The 17925-nt window shown below is 39.3% G+C and overlaps 1 protein-coding gene across 1 annotated transcript; it reads left to right on the plus strand.

Moving 5' to 3' along the window:
* Nucleotides 1-1020: 1020 nt before the first annotated feature.
* On the plus strand, nucleotides 1021-17893 carry LOC149197861 (disease resistance protein L6-like). The gene is made up of 5 exons (XM_089408834.1): nucleotides 1021-1087; nucleotides 1308-1395; nucleotides 2329-2413; nucleotides 2549-2638; nucleotides 17258-17893. The coding sequence occupies exons 1-5, from the start codon at nucleotides 1021-1023 to the stop codon at nucleotides 17891-17893; spliced, it is 966 nt and encodes a 321-aa protein (XP_089264960.1).
* The last annotated feature ends 32 nt before the right edge of the window (nucleotides 17894-17925 follow it).

The following is a 17925-nucleotide window of genomic DNA, read 5'->3' on the forward strand; positions in this document are numbered from 1 at the left end:
CCATTAAGAGAACAGTGCTTGATTTATACTTTCCTTGGATAACAAATAATTCTAATGGAGTGAATTGTGTGTATTAGCTAATTTCATTGATGTGTGGATAGTTCTCTGCAATGAACTATGTATATTCAATTCACCAAGGTCTGGTGAAAGCAATCTTCAAATCTGATCTCATTGATATAACCTAGCATGCAGGAGTGGCACTTTCTCAGCATCTAGTTCACATTTATTGCTATAATGAGACTCGTGAGTTGAAGCAACACCTTGAGGTTCGTATTCTAGCTCAAAAATATGTTACATTTTGTTGTAGTTCTTTTTTGGAAACATCGTTATAAGTGATTATTAGCTGTATAGAGTTTTGGATGACTCATACTTATTTCATGTTATGTTCAGGCCGCTCTTTCAAAAGAATCAGTGCCAGTGACCTTAATTCAAAAGTGCATTCATAATAACATTGTTTTCCTCTCTCACCAACAGTGCTTACAATTTTAATACCAATTTTTCTCGTAATACCAACTCAATGCTCCTTGCAAAATCAACTCAACGCTGCTTGTAATAATTCTACCAAAAAGTTGCAACCAACTTTGTTTGTACTATCAAAACGATGCAATGTCAATGCAATATCAACGCTGCAATGTATATCAATGTTGGAGCATTTGTAGGTAGACTAAAGCTGGAACCGTTCATTGATATAACCTAGCATCCAGGAGTGGCACTTTCTCAACATCTAGTTCACACTTATCGCTATTAAGAGAACAGTGCTTGATTTATAGTTTGCTTGGATAAAAAATAATTCTAATGGAGTGAATTGTGTGTGTTAGCTAATTTCATTGATGTGTGGATAGTTCTCTGCAATGAACTGTGTATAGGTCTTCCAGCCCACACAAGCAGCTTCTTTTGTACAACCTTGAAAGCTAAACTTCATTTTTTGTTAGCATGAGTTGGGTTCTCTTATGGACGTAGTTCCACCAATGGTCTTCATTCATAGAGCATATAACATTGATGCAAGTAGGAAACTAGAGAATGCCATTTTCTGGTGGCTATTCTTCGCTGGATTTCAATTTTCTTGGAAGTTTGACATCTTTGAATTGTAGGTACCCAGATCCTTACCCTTTACCGGATCCTTACACAGTGGTTTGGCTTAAGCCTCACAAATGATTTTGCATATTAGATTATCACATGCATGATAGATTTTGACATTTGAGCTGTATATTTGTCTAGTTGTATCTTTTAGATGTTACGTTGTGCAATTCAGTTGGTTTGGATTTTGATTATCTGGTCCTTGCTTATTCTGTATGTATATTGAACAGCGGCCAGCAGAGTAGCTGCAAAAGAGTTGGACCATATAGATATCTTGTTTGGGAAATTTGTGGACAAGGATGCAGAAGGCATAATAGGGTTAGTGATTATAATATTTGTTAAAACTTAATAGTAAATACATTGTGATTTTCTTAAATTATTAGTGATAGTTGTTTCAACTGGTTATTGCTTTATTCAGTTGCTAACTCTCTCAAATGTCTATTTAATGAATTTAGATTTTGGTTTGCAATTGCTAGGACTAACAAATATATTTCATCAGTGTTTTTATCCAAACCAAAGTATAATTCAGTGGTTTAGCAAGAGCTGGACGTTGTCCTGTTTCACAAGTCCTTCACAGTCTCGCAAAAATAACAAAGGAGCAGTAGGGGCTTCCAATGCATTGTTGGAATATTTATATTGAGATGATAGTTTTGCAGAAACATTAGTCTCCTTGGCCACAAGAACCCATCGTTGCACAGGCAAACAGTTAGGGTGTACAATATGGCCTAGGCTGACAAAGCCTGCCGGTAAGTTAGTAGGCTTATAGAAAGTGGATCCCTGATCATACTACCCTCCATCATAGCAACTCCACACCTTTTCAAATGTGGATACCTGAGCAACTTCAATCTCCCCCAAATAGATACTGCCCTTTGCAAATCCCGTGCCTACAAAATCAAGGCATTGTATGTGGTTATTGCAAAAATGAAAGTACATTCCAATTTGGAAGAGGGTTTTATTAGAAGACATAGATTTATGCACAGTAACAAAGGCTAGTAGGTTTCTGAAAAATCAGTTGGAAGATAGACAATGAAGCTTAAATTGAACAAATGTGCTCTCCTTTCGGAAACACTGTAGATGTAAAAGCAAAATTTGAAAGCACTAGAATTTGAAAAAGGCTCTTTCTATGAAGATAGATTTTTATTAACACAATGTACTTTCCTTTCTGATTTTTATCACTAGAATGCCATTTTCTGGTGGCTATTCTTTGCTGGATTTCAATTTTCTTGGAAGTTTGACATTTTTGAATTGCAGGTACCTAGATCCTTACCCTTTACCAGATCCTTACACAGTTCTTTTCTACACGAAGTTTGTGCAATCATCCACGAATCAGAGTTCAGTTTGACAGAATACACTTTTTTTGGTGACTTGTATTATTTGCATTCTCAGGCTTTGTCAGCAGATTTTGGAGGGGTTACCAGTTGAATACCAATGTCACACAAGACTATAATCATGTCTTTTATTTGCTTTTCAGTGCTGGGCAGCAGCTGAATCTCTGAAATACAACATTGATCTGGAAAAATCTAGAGAACAGTCCTTGAATCTAAGCAGAAGCTGCTTAAGTGTATACACACTCTCCTCAATCATTTTGCTCTTTCCAATCCTCTCATGTGGGATGCTCTGTGAAATACTAGTACGAGCACTCTTGCTAAAACTCAACTATGGAAATCCACAATTGTCATATTATGCTACTATTATTCACCATTAAGGTAGCATGTACCCTGTACCTTCCAGCCCCTGATGTAGATGGCAGAGCGTTCCATCAATTCTGTAGTTATCAACAGTTCTTTTCTACACGAAGTTTGTGCAATCATCCATGAATCAGAGTTCAGTTTGACAGAATACACTTTTTTTGGTGACTTGTATTATCTGCGTTCTCAGGCTTGTCATCTTGCTTAACCCGAAGCTAATCCCACCCTTTTCATTGTCACTGTACTCGATGAAGTGCCAACTGGTTACCAAGGAGGTGAACCTAGTTCATCCAAGCATTCTACCACATTGAACTTTTACTGTACTCGATGAAGTCCCAACTGGTTACCAAGGAGGTGAACCTAGTTCATCCAAGCATTCTACCACACTCAATGTAAGGACTTGCTGCCTTGCAGCGTCCCTTGTTTAAAGATAAAATTAATTACACCTGTAAGGGTTATCAAAGAAAATCCACATAAATTCAGAAAAATTGTCGTAAATAAATAAATCAAAACATTTTAAAATTATAATAAAAATAAATATATAATATTAAATTATGAAAAAACGGATGTTAAATTCATAAATGGCAAAGTTAATAAATTCATATTACAGTAAAGTGATATATTTTATAGATAAAAATAATTTATTTAATTGTAAAATGTTATTATAAGAATATAATGAATATTAAATTGTATAATTTTTTTATTTTTCACTTTTTATTTTCATCTTCTTTTCTATAAAATTTCAATTAGGACTTAATATATTTAGTTAAGAAAACAATGTTCACGTAAATTGCAATAATTTATTTCAAACTCTTCATTATTAAATTTGAATTTGAAACTTCAACCCCAAGTTTTTTGATAATCCACTCTTTTGATAAGGAACGAGTTGCCTAATAACTTGGAAGAAGAATCATTTTAATATTAACTATTTAATCAAATATCCAGCGCTGATACGACAACTTGCAATAATTTTAGATTTATTTCGCTTCATTCACATAATTTATGGAAAGCAAGAAATGGTATATCATACACCTGCTTTACCTGACCATCAACAAATTTCGTTCTATATATACTCTGCCACGATTTTATCCGCTGAATAACAAGTAAATCTCAATTGCGACTATTGAGAAAGAGAAAACAATGGGTAGCCACTTTGCTAGTTGGGTTTTCTAGCAAGCACTTAGCTATTTTATGTCTTTACGAGGTTTATATTTCCTTATACAAATTTGAGCTAATTGGAGCTTCTAAATAATAGGAAAGTTTTTATTTCTTTGCACAATTCCCAGGGAATTGATGTTCTGCTTGCATGTAATAATTGTACACTCAATTAGTATACAATTAATATTTAAGTGCCTTGGAATTTCCATCACAACTGAACAATTCAAATTCCTTGTATGCATTAGTTATTTTGGGTTGATTGATCAGTTCACTGACAGATCTCTTAGTTAGACTCTTGTTTCACTACACAAGTGGTCCTCCACTCACTCTATTAATTGTTAGAGGTCAACTAACTAAGTACAATAGCAAATAACTGAACTAGATTGTTATAAATTAGCAATCAACACATGCATAACTAAACTCCAAGCTCGCTAACTCGAATTTGTTGATCTCACTGAGTGACAAGGTCCATGTCACACAAGTTAACTGCCTCCAAGTTGTCCTACTAATGTGGAATTTCGATTTACTCAATTTGACTAAGGCTAAAGTCAAATTGAGCCTTCCTTTCTACACTTTCTAACATTCCCTCTTAGCAAGAAAGGGATTTTGAACCACCCTTATCCAACACATGTGGAATGTATTGTAGCACTACCTCTCATTATTGTTGCTTCCACTGCAATAATTGCAACTAAGAAGCATCCAAAACATTGAGTCAACTATGTATGCAACTGTCTACTGAGAAAATTGTGTTGTTCTTGACTCTACTATTGAGCCTCCTACTTTGTTGTCAAGAATACTCTGCACTCCTCAGTATCTGACTAACATTGATCCTCCTGTTGTTGAATACTTTGGGCCCATGTAGTAAGGTAATGATCCATGAGGAGGACATCTCAATGGACCTTGCCCAAATCTCTGCAACTCTGGGGCTAAGGCTTTACATCGCCCCACCTCACCCTTGGAGGTATAACTATAATTTCTCCCTCTTCCCTTGGCTTGAACTCTTCTTCTACTAGACACCTCTGACTAGTCATCATCATCATCATCTTGTTGGTCAGCCAAACTTCCAACTGGCTTAGGCTCCATCTTGAGAGCTCTATCCTGCTCCCTCTCAACCACCACATCTCTAATATCTAATTTTCTCCTCAAAGTTGTAAATGCATCTTCCTCTAATGTGTAAAGGATCTTTATCTTGACACCAATTTGCTTGATCTCACCTAAAGCAAAATTCTTGAGGTATGCCTTCCCATTGCTGAAGACTACCTCATACGCTTTGTCTTCAATCCTCAATTTGTTCATCAAACCAGGTTTTATGGTGCCATTTTTATTTTCAAATAGCTCAATGAGGGTCTTACACATATAAAAGGGAGTCTCCTTGCCATTTATCTTTGTGACTGCATGGTCTCTCACACCCTCCAAGATGATCCTCTTGGCTCTAGCAACATCCTTCTTCCATTGGGCCATTTTTTGTGCATTAGACTACTGGGATTTTACAATGTCATTTTTAACATATTCTAACACAACATTATCATCAAGCATTGCCTCCATGCAGTCCTTCCAAGCAATGAAATTCGAGCTTTCTTCAAGCGCATACTCTAATCTTAGTTCATTGAAGGCCATGCTCCCAACTCTTAAGAAAGCCTGCTACATTGAAGCTGCAAATTCAAACCTCCTGGGGAAGAACTTTGAAATATTGGTTCTAATGTGAATCCAACTCTGATACCATGTAGAATTTCCACAAAATTTGATATGTTAATATGAGCAATCTGAAATAATATTTCTTCTCACATAAACCGAAAATTTCTCTGTTAGATGCCACAAAATAGAAATTTTGTGATAAAATTGCAACTGGTCAAGAAATTAAAATAAATGAAGAGACACAATTATACTTACTAATCTGCGAAAAGGAATTCACAATTTATAACAACATGCATAAACATTCAACAATCAAAACCACAAGTACACAATATTTTCTAGGGGAACCCAAATGGGAAAAACCCCTTCCAATCTATTGCATTAATATAGAAGAATAGAGAAGCAATTACAATTTCATGCTCCAACTTTGAGCAGAACTTGCAAAGGTAAAATTATTCTCCCTCTGAATGAGAACTTCTAGCCAACACTTAGCCACTTTATGCCCTCACCAACCTCCTATTTCCTTGCGCAAATCTGAGCTAATTGGAGCTCCTAAACAATAGGTAAGTCCTTATTTCCTTGTGCAATTCCCAAGGAATTGATCTCCTGTTTGCATGCAACAACTGTACGCTCAACTAGTATACAATTAATGTTACACTTCCTTGGAATCTCCACCACGACTGAGTAATTTGAGTTCCTTGCATGCATTAGCTATTTTGGGTTGATTGATCAGTTAACTAACAGATCTCCGAGTTAGACTATTTTCCCACTACACAATTGATCCTCTACTGACTCTATTAACTGTTAGAGGTAAATTAACTAAGCACAACTGAAAAGAAATGAACTAGATTGCTATAAAATAGTAATTAACACGTGCATAACTAAACTCCAAGCCCACTAACTCAAATTTGTTGATCTAACTAAGTGACAAGATCCATGTCACACAAGTTACCTGCCTCCAAGTTGTCCTACTGATGTTTAATTTTGATTTACTAATTTTGACTAAGGCTACATTCAAATTGAGCCTTTCATGCTACTCTTTCTAACAAACTATAGCCCCAAAGTCCTAACACTAAAGGATTTCCTTTTTAGTTGTTGATATATATTTATTTTTGTAATTCTTATTAGTAAAAGTTTTGGAGACATTATAATAAAGGACAATTTATGACAATATTTGTTTTTATCTAATACTAATAAATACATATTTCCTTGTTGGGGGTGACGAACTTGGTAAGTATGCCAAAGTGGGGCATTAATCGCCCTACCACGCGACAACAATGACAATTAAGTGTGTTGAGTATGAAGGTCCTAGTGGCCTGTTGATACGGATTTAAACAGGAATGCAACAAATTATAGAGATAACCATAAATACAGAGATGCAACATAAATAATACTTCATTTCATTAATGTAAAATACTGAAATATGCTTACAAACATAAATGCAAATAAACTAGCTCGAGTGATGGTAGCTGATTTCTGAGGAGAGATGTGGTGGCTACATGCCTTTGAACTATCTTAAAATGAGGCTCGAAGGTTTATTTATTGTTGAGAAACAATGGAAAACCTTAAACATCCAAAAACTTAACCCTAGGAGATAGAGCACCAAACTATGGGCCCCCTTTTGGGTAATTGGTACATCAACTTCCTGGGGTCGTAACTTTGGCATACGATCTCCGTTTGATGCGCACAATACCTCGTTAGAAAGATCTATCTGAGGAATGCAACTTTGGGATGAGAAAAATCGGTCCATGGAGCCATGTTACTCCCAGTTTTCCCAAAAAACGTCGTTTAGGGCCTCAAAACGGCTCCGGAAGTTTAGGACCCAAAAACTGCTAAAAATAGTAAACCGTGCTACAATTAAGGAAACTGAAAAACTGAAAGAAACAATGGTGGGGGTCCAAGTGGAATTGGCGGGTGGCCACCAATATCCACCTGGATCATTCCTCCCCCCTTAGGAAGCAATGGTCCCCATTGCGTTGAGTTCCTCCATGAGATGAGGAAACTTCTGTTGAACTTGGTCCTGGTGAGCCACTTGCCCCGGAAGGAGTTGACCTGCTTTGACAGCTTGACACAGTTGGATCTTTTGCTGGTGAGTGTGCTTGATCTGCGTGTCCATGATCCGATCAGTTGCAGCTTGTTCCATGCAATCTGGATTTAACTCTGTTGGTGTGAGTTGTTCTGCAATGGTGGAAAGAATGGTCGAAGGCTGTCCACATTGAACACTAGGTGCAAGCCAAGGAATGGGGGAATGCTGAGGTCAAATGTATTGTCTCTGACAACCTTGGTAATGGTGTAAGGACCATATCGGAGTGGTCTGAGTTTCTGATAGGCTCCGTTAAGGTGTTCCTTTTGTAAATGCAACCAAACTTTGTCGCCCACCTGAAACTTGTATGGCACCCGATGTTGATCATGTCGCTGCTTGTACTTGGCATTTGATTTCTCCAGAATGTCATGGACCTGCTGGCGGATATGTTGGATGTGTTCAATGAAGTTTTTTGCCTTATCTGTTTCAAATTGGACATGAGCCGAATCTGCTTGAGTAGCTACAAATGGCATGGCTACATCAATGGGACATAGTGGCTGGAATCCCAAGCCCACCTAAAAAGGGTTGTGGCTAGTCGAGTTGTGAAGAGCCCGGTTATAACTGTGTTGAACATATGGAAGGCTCTCATCCCATGTGCGTGGATTCTTTGAGTTGTACACACGCAGAATGTGTATGATCATATCGTTGACAACCTCTGTCTGGCCATCAGTTTGGGGATGGAAGGATGTGGACTTAGTGAGTTTGGTGTCCAAAATGTACTGAGGAACTTGTTGTCTCGATCTGAGATGATATACCATGGGATCCCAAAGTGTACCCACACTCGTTCAATGAAGATTTTATCAGTGGCTTCTGCTGTGATATTCTTCTTGCAAGCCGCCATAATGGCCATCTTCGAGAACCTGTCAGCGACCACAAAAAAACAGTGGTTATGCTTAGTAGAAGGAAGGCCAGGCATGTAATCCATGGAGATGGATTCCCAAGGTTGACTAGGGGTAGGCAACGGGGTATAGAGGCCTTGCTTCTTAATGGTTGGTTTGGCAATGGCACAGGCAGTGTAGGATCTGATGTACTTCCCGACATCCTGTCGAAGATTCGGCCAATAGAAATACTTCTGCAGTACTGCCACCGTTTTCTCGACCCCGAAATGCCCAGCAGCCCGACTGTAGTGTGCTTCCCAAATCATCTTGGCACGCTCGCTTGAAGGAACACAAAGGTGACCCAGGTGGCATAGCAGGGCATCCTTGAGGTGAAAATATGGAACACACTGACACTCCAAGAGTGTCTGGTATATGTGGTCGAATTCCTAGTCGCTTTTGTAGAGAAGTGGCCAATCAGAAGTCTCGTGCCCATAAGAGTTAAGCACGGTGGTTAACGCCATGATCAGTGGTCGACTGAGGCAATCTGCAACATTATTGGTGTTGCCCTTCTTATACTTGATATTCAAATGGAACTGTTGCAGGTATGTGGACCACTTCTGATGGCGATCATTCTGCAACTTCCCTTGGGTTTGTATGAACTGTAGGGGCTGGTGGTCTGTGTGGATGACCATTTCCTTCCCCAAAATGTAATGCTTCCATTGTCGACAAGCCTACACAATGAAATACATTTCTTTGTCATAAGTGGGATACCTCCGGACTGTGTCTGAATGTGTCTCACTGTGATATGCCACTGGATGCCCATGTTGAGTAAGGATTGCCCCAATAGCATAGTCAGAGGCATATGTCTTGATCTCAAATGGTTGTTGCAAGTCTGGTAATGCAAGCATTGGTGTCGAGCAGAGGCGATGTTTCAGCTCTGTGAATTCCCTCTGTTGAGATTCAGACCAAAAGAATTTTTCTTTTACTCCTCCCTTAGTGACATGAATCAAGGGCCAAGTGATATGAGAAAATCCCAACACGAACTTGCGGTAGATGTTGCCAAGACCCAGAAAGCTGCGGAGCTCTGTTAGAGTGGTTGGAGATGGCCAATCATGAATGACTTGGATCTTGGTTAGATCCACATGCAACCCTCGTTCATCAATAATGTATCCAAATACTGAACCTCGGTCATGCTAAAAGTGCATTTCTCCACATTTGCACATAACTTGTGTTGCCACAGTGTTTAGAGAACCTGTCAGATATGGTGGAGGTTCTCTTCTCAACTCTGGCTGAAGGTCAGGATGTCATCCAAGTATACCACTACAAATGAGTTGGTGAATGGCTGCAAGATGTCATCCATTAGCCTCATGAAGGTTGCAGGAGCATTCGTCAACCTGAAAGGCATAACCAACCATTTGAAAAGCCCTCCTTGGCTTTGAAGGCAGTCTTCCACACATCGAAGGGTTCGATTGGTTCCTAGTGATATCTTGACTTCAAATCGATCTTGCTGAAATATTTTCCCCCCTTCAATTGGTCCAGAAGGTCATCAATCCATGGGATCGGGTACCTATTCCAGACAGCGATCTTGTTTAACGCCCGATAGTCAATACAAAGTCTCCAAGTCCCATCCTTCTTCTGTACCAACATGATCGGGCTCCCACAGGGAAATGAACTTGGTCGGATGTGACCTTTCTACAGTAGATCCTGAATTTTCCTCTTTGTTGCAACATTCTCTAGAACAGAGTGCCGATAGATTGGTCCATTGGGAAGCGACGCACCTGGGGTCAGATCGATGGAATGCTTGACCTGACAGTGCAGAGGAAACCCTGCGGGGGAGGTGAAGATGTCCTCATACTCCTCCACAATCGTGTCCATCTGTAGTTGTCATGCAGAGGAGCCATGTCTAGAGGTCATGGCCACCGTCTTCTTCTTTCCTTGAGGGCGTATCATCAGGAAAACAAATTTCTCAGTTTTGGAAATGAGCTTACTACATTGTTTTGAAGTAACCAAAGAGATGACGGTAGGCGATGTTACCTCCGGTATTCTGTACAACTTATTTCCCAATGTAACAATAATAGCACGAGGCCTTGATTCATACATAACATGTCACTTCCACAAGTATGGTTGGCCTAATAATACATCACAAAGATCAAGGGGATCAACGTCACACAATGCCTCATCTGTGAAGGGCTTGATGTTGTATGGAAGGCGAAACTGTTGGCTCATGCGAAGATCCCATCCTTGGTGAAGCCACCCGATGGTGTACGGTTGTGGATGTGATGTGGTCGTAAGCCTAGCCACTTCATGACCTCTGCCAAAATGAGGTTCTTTTGGCTCCCAATGTCGACAATGAACTGTAGCGGGGAGCCCTTTACCCACATTTGGGAATGGAAGAGGCACTCCTCCTCCTCTAGATCTCTGGGTTCCTCCTTATGGATCTTCGTAGTGGAAATAGTGGCATTGGGCTCCGCGTCGATAATCTGCTTCCCTTTGTCATTCCCCGTATCGGATTCTGACTCAGAGTTGGAACATGCATCTGATTTTGAAGACTTTAGCTCAACCACCAGTGACTGCTTGGCCCAACACTCACTTGTGTTGTGAGTGGAGCTCTTATGGAACTCACACCACTTTCTCGTGTCCTTCTTCAGTTTCGCAGTGTTGTTCTTTGCTTGCAGATTTGGCGGGTTGTCCTGGATCACCCCGCCTTAGCTTTGTCCTTTGTTCAGCAGTTTGGGGGTGCCTTTCCCTTGCTTCGGGTTTGTAGATCCAAAGTCTCGCTTCTTCTGTTTAAACTTTTGCTCGATCTCGATAGCGTATCGGTACACCGTGCCGAGTAAGGAGATGTCCAAGAACTTCATCTCGTCTTGGATGTACCTGTGTAGGCAACCGCAATATTTGAGGACCAAATGCAACTCAAAATCCTTGATACCCAACTTTGTGCAAATGGTATGAAAAATATTGGTAAACTCCTTTTTAGTTGTTGATATATATTTATTTTTGTAATTCTTATTAGTAAAGGTTTTGCAGACATTATAATAAAGGACAATTTATGACAATATTTGTTTATATCTAATAATAATAAATACATATTTCCCTGTTGGGGGTGACGAACTTGGTAAGTATGCCAGAGCGGGGCATTCATTTCCCTTCCACGTGGCAACAATGACAATTAAGTGTGTTGAGTATGAAGGTCCTAGTGGCCTATAGGGGAATGTTCTCGAAAACACTTGGGTTATTATTCATGGCGATGGCATTTGTGAGTAGATGTAGCAACCAGGAGATACGAGCTTGGATTTAAGCCAAAATTACCAGCTTGATTCATTCGTGGAGCCTCTCTAGAGACCCAAGCTAGGGTCTTGACTGGTGGAAAATAACGACTATGGTTTTAGATTGGCCTTATGAAGCCGCTATGCATGTAGTGGTAACTCAAACTGTAATATGGGACCCTAAGTCGAATCGTGCTTGGGAGTTGGATATTGCTGGTAGTCGAGCTCATGGCTTTGGCTTAGTCGGCGAGAGGATAACCTCGAGACCTAGGCGTAGTTATGTTGTGGCCATCAGTGAAGGGGATAGAGTCACCTCTTAGGTAATTCAAATATTCTTGCATGTTACAGAGTTTACATTTTATGCTTTAGTTGTGTGGCTTAACTGTCAATATGAGCAGTGGTTTCCAGTCGCACTTTCCTTTGGTGGGTAGCCCAAGCGAGTGTGTTTTCTTTGTTTCTCTAGTTTTAGTCTCAATTGGGAAGGTAGTCATTTTCAACCAAGAGAGGTTGGGGTACTGGTGATTTTGAAGCACCTCGTGTTTCAATTCAATTGTGAATGTTTGGGTGGAGTTTGGGCAGAGTGGTTCACCGAGGCATTCGTGGGTGCTACAATTGAACCTTCTTTGTGGACTTAGAGCAGGGATAGATTTGGAGTATCCAATAATCTAGGCATGTTGTGGCCACCTCGTGCCCTGGAAGTAGAAGATGGTGGTTCCTCAAGGAAGGGAGTGGAGATCATTGGCTGGGGAGAGGGTGTTTTGTTGATCTAGTGAGGGGCAGAGACATTTTGTACCCCTCTTCATGGATGTGCATGAGAGCTAAGGGTGTAGGAAGCTGGGTTTTTACTTGGTGGTGTGGCCTGGTGTTGGGAGGCAGTGTGTGTAGCCTCCCCATGCAACATTAATGAGGCAGGTCGTGGTGAGGTGGCAGAAAGAGGGGTCAACGGGACTGTCAATCTGTGGGGAAACAAGAAGACGAGGGTGAGTTGGAACAACCGATTGGCACTTCTCCTAGATGGGTGGACCTGCCCCCCTTTTGATTATTTTGAATCTCAAATCTGCCTTGTCTAGGTATCAGTTGAGGGGCACGCCCCAAATTAACACAATGATAGGAATGAAATTATCAATTTTCTCAACGATATTCAACATAACCAGTGGCATTTTCTTGGCCGATAGGACTCACTTCGTCACGGCCAAAAGGGGCTCCAAGATCAGATGGACAACTTTGAGGGCCACATGGCTCATAAGGAATCCCATGTTCATGATGCTTTTCACCGCCTTACCAAGGGAGGTACTGTTGACCAAGGTCTCGATAATGCTAATGTATAGTGAGAAGAGAAGAGAGGGCTGCATTTTGTTTTTTGAACAATTTTGGGCCTTCTAGGCCATCGACATGTGGTCCTATAGATTTGTTTTGATGATCTCGATGTTCTTTTGTTTGTACTTGATGGCCGGAAAATCCAGTAGGAGTGAAGCCTTAATTATATGGCAGAAGATCTCCTCAAGATGTATCATTTTCAAGAATTAATAGAAAATTTTGACTTAAAAATAATAATAATAGCAAATACATATTAACAGTTATACATGTGAGTATCGAGGATTTTTTAAGCTAGGACGATGGCGACCATGGAAATCAGCTCTAGCTCTGCGACAATCCACATTGGTTGCAGGAAGTTTGTTTTCGTCTCCATCACATCGTCGTTAGTTTGATTTGAGTTTAATGGATTGCGACGGCTAGATTCAGTGTCTGAAAAGGGTACCAGGTTCTATTTTTTTGCCCAATTGCAGAGGAATTTTGAAGCCGTTGGCAATGGTTATCGCTGAGTTGTTACTATGGTGGGCACTACGAATTTCTTCATTGGGGGCAACTAGAAATGTGAGAAAGGAGACACGATGGAGGCAAGAAGAGATAGATTCTGTAGCGTTGCTTCTTTCGACACCTCAAAGTCTGCGTACACCCATTGTTCTCAGCAAGAATCTTAGATCCAGTTACGCGCAGAGATATCAATTTCAGAGTTTGCGTACGCCCTTTGTTCTCGCCCAAATACCCAGATTTGTTTATGAGCAGAGAGATGGGTTGAAGAAAATGTGTTTTCTTCCTTTGGGACAGTGTATGCCCATGCAATAGTGAATCCATGGTTAAGCCATGGTTATGTGTTGCATGCAAAGCACAAATCCATCAGCTACGAGCATAGTTCAATGGAACCCCCCAATCCCACTAGCTTGGATCTGAGACTAAAGACATTGCAATCAGGGTTGGAGGAGCATCGATCAACATCGTCGCTGCTGTGACTAATGGCATTGGAAGAGCAAAGGCCGAGAAGAGAAATAACCCATGCAACTTGGGGTTTTGTTCCCAACCATCAAACAGAGAGAAAATCAATACTAATTTAAATCGGGGACAAAAATCCAGAGGTGAGGACCCAATTTCGGAGGTTTTGTTTCATATTTTTATCAAAACCATTCCTGGAAAATCGATATTGTTAAGGGCCTGGGGAACGGATCTGGTGACAGATCTGAAAAAAAGGCCCAAAATGTTACAGGTATTCCTGCTTTATTACAAGTTTGAATTTTTCAAGAAAAATCTTGCAGGATGAGATAAATTTGAAACATTATGGTATTCAAAGGAACTCTACCATTATCCACAATTTAAGACTACAAGGAGGTGCCCTAGGAGCAAGCACACCATTTAGATCATCTTCGACAGACAAGGGTCTGGCTTCGTTCAAGGATGCATTGAGAGGGAACGCTGCCACATAGGACAAACAAAATCCAAATCTGACAATCTCAGGAATGTACATTGTAGAGAAGATGGAAAAAGCCCTGGATCTATCCATAGAATTACCAGAAGTAAGTGGTTTGTTCATTATTTTACAAGCAAAAGCTATTATTTGTTGATTTAATGGTTTTTGGCCCAAATATGAAGATTTGAAAGAGTGGATCTACCTCAACATGACTAGAGATTGCGATATTTATCTATGTGCAAAAGGTTTTTTTGTAGTTCAATTTGATACTCAAAAAGACATCAATTATGTCATAAATGACAGACCATGGTTTTGGGGAAGGGCGGGTCTCTTTGTAACCCCATTGTTTCTTGGTTTTGATGCAAACTGAATGGTGGTTACAAAAATGTTGGTTTGTGTAAGGCTACATAATTTTCTGCTCCCTTTTTGGCACGACCAGGTTCTAGAAGGCATTGGAAACTCTTTGGGAAGGTTCCTAAATATGGATCGAGAAAGAATGGACAAAGGGATCTTCACTTTTGCCTGTATTTGTGTGGAGATGGATTTAAGCAAAGGCCTTCCGAATTGTATTCACCTGACACATCAAGACTTCAAGTGGACATAGTGGTTAGATTTCGAAAACACTGCCTTTAGATGTCGGGTTTGCCATCAAACAGGGCACTTGCAGAACACATGCAAACAAGCAAAGAAAAGAACAAAGAAGACCCTCCATCATTTGATGATGAGGATGAAGAAATGGATGAGAATCAACAAACATATAAAGACACAAAAACAACAAAGCTCTCAAGAAGAGGGAGAAGAGAAGGAGGAGGAACAAGCAGAGAATTCAAATAACTCAGCAATAGTTTTGATCCTTGAAAACCAATTCAAGGGAGAGAACAACAATCAAGGTACAGGTGGAACTAAGCGAGATCATTTATCTCAGAGCTCGGACTCAGATAAAGAAATCCCAAATATTACAAGAAATAATGAGTTGGCAATTGTTACTACTACTCCATCACTTGGGGTTTGACAAAAAGTCCAAAAGAAAAAAGGCAAAAAAAGAAAAGTCTAGTTTATCTGGCAAATTGTAATTTTATTTTTTATTTCTATTTTTTTGTAGCTCTACTACTATGTGTGTGTCAAGCACATACACTGGTCCCTTCGACCATTCCTGAATGCTTTGTGCATCTACTCTATGTAACTTTTTTTTTAATAGAAAATCGTTGATTTTTTCTTTGGGAAAAAAATACAGTGATACAAAAAAATTGTATGAAGATAAAGTATGATAATTTTGGGAAAAAACAATTATAACTATTTTTCATATTTATGTAAAAAATGAATAATAAAATGGTTTAAAATGAAATAAATAAATATTTTTAAAAATGAAAATTAAATTAATCCAAAAACTCATTGTATATTAAATTTGTTGGAATTTAATTCCATATATATTAAATTTGTTGAAGTTTTAGTCACAAATTTGTTTTTAAGTAAGTTTTTAAAGTCTTTTATATATTTGCATTTGATAATTATATGTGTGTGTTTAGACATGGGTTTTGTACTATCCTCACATGATGTCAATTTTTATTTTTACCACTATAATTATTTAGGTGAACAATCTTAAGCTTCAATATATGATTAGAATTTGAGCATAAAACATTGTATTCGTATTTATTTTATATTCTTACCTAATAAATTAACATTTAATAATAAAAATATTAGTTTAAATTAATTAATAACATTATTTAAAGAATTTAAAATATTTATTAATTATTTTTAAATAATAATATAAATTTTTAATGGTATTATTTATTTATAGTTAATAGCCTACATTTTTAATAATGTTATTTGTTAATATTATGAGATGATTATGATAGTTGCTGGTTTGATTATGATAAATTTTTTGGGAAATTCCTATTTCCACCTCTATAGTATTATAAATGCCCTTTGACATGCGAGGGAAATAGCGCTCGCCCTCTCTCTCCATGCTCCATTCATTTGTTCGCTGAGTGACAGCACGTGAACAAATGAATGGAGCGTGGAGAGAGAGGGCAAGCGCTATTTGCCTGGCATGTCAAAGGGCATTTATACTGCTATAGAGGTGGAAATATGAATCGCTAATTTTCTCACCCAAAAAAAAAAATTACATTATATTTATAAAAACCATAAATAAATAAAATAAATAATGCTCGTTAACTCACTTACTTGTGGCTGAGAAAGATAAGTGCCGACAGTTGTTCCGCACGTTGTCTGAAATTTCTAGTGTGAGCAGGAGGTACGACCGACCTACAATGTCTGAAATATATTTTTGATGAGATGTTGTACACCCCAATTCCTTATCTTTTCACCCGTGATTTGCCATCCCTATATTCCACACAGATTTGACTGAACCCTGCGTTCACATATTCCTTATCTTTTCACGCGTGATTTGCCATCCCTATATTCCACACGGATTTGACTCACCCCTATATTCCACACGGATTGGACTGAACCCTGCATTATGACAAATTATGTAAAAGGCAGAAATGGTTTATCATTATCTTTTCACGCGTGATTTGCCATCCCTATATTCCACACGGATTTGACTCACCCCTATATTCCACACGGATTGGACTGAACCCTGCATTATGACAAATTATGTAAAAGGCAGAAATGGTTTATCATGACACGTCTCCTTTACCAGACCATCAACAGATTTCGTTCTTTATATACTCTGCGACGATTTAGTCTGCCGAACAAAACAAGTACATCTCAATTGCGAGTATTGAGAAAGAGAGATCAGCGGGTAGCCACTTTGCCGTTTGAGAGATCAGCCAGACGAGGAGGAGACTCTTGAGGTTATTGCAGCTACTCTGTGTTCCATGGCATCCACCTCATATGGATCTTCCAGCACCAACAACTATGTCTTTGATATCTTTATCAACCACAGGGGTCCGGACTGCAAGAAAACCCTCGCCAAACATCTCTATGACCGCCTTAACAAACACGGACTGCGAGTATTTCTCGACGAAGATGAATTGCAAGCAGGAGAGTATATAACTCCTCAAATCCAGAGTGCCATTCGAACAGCTTCGGTGCATATCGCTATTTTCTCTCCCCGATATGCAGAGTCAAATTGGTGTCTTGATGAGCTCTTGCTCATGTTCGAATCGGGGTCAACTATTATTCCAGTCTTCTATGGTGGTGTCAAGCCTGCAGATCTTCGATGGGGAACGCAGGGCGAAAAAGGAGTCTATGGTCGAGCCCTGCAAACACTCGAAAAGAAGACAACGTTCGATTCTAAACCACGATACGACCCCAGCACCATCCAGAAATGGAGGAAGGCTCTCACTGATGCTGCAGAAATAAAAGGTTTCGATATGGAGACGTATAATGGGTCAGTACTCCAACTCTCCCTCTTACTCTTTACCTTCTTCCTTGTTGGATTGATAGAGAGTTTAATATTGTAGGCATTTCTGACTAGTAATTTCATTTCAGCGAT

This window comes from Pinus tabuliformis, chromosome 2_2 (genome assembly GCF_031772625.1).
Source record: "Pinus tabuliformis cultivar Carrire ecotype Pingquan chromosome 2_2, CPIR1, whole genome shotgun sequence".
Taxonomy (NCBI): domain Eukaryota; kingdom Viridiplantae; phylum Streptophyta; class Pinopsida; order Pinales; family Pinaceae; genus Pinus; species Pinus tabuliformis.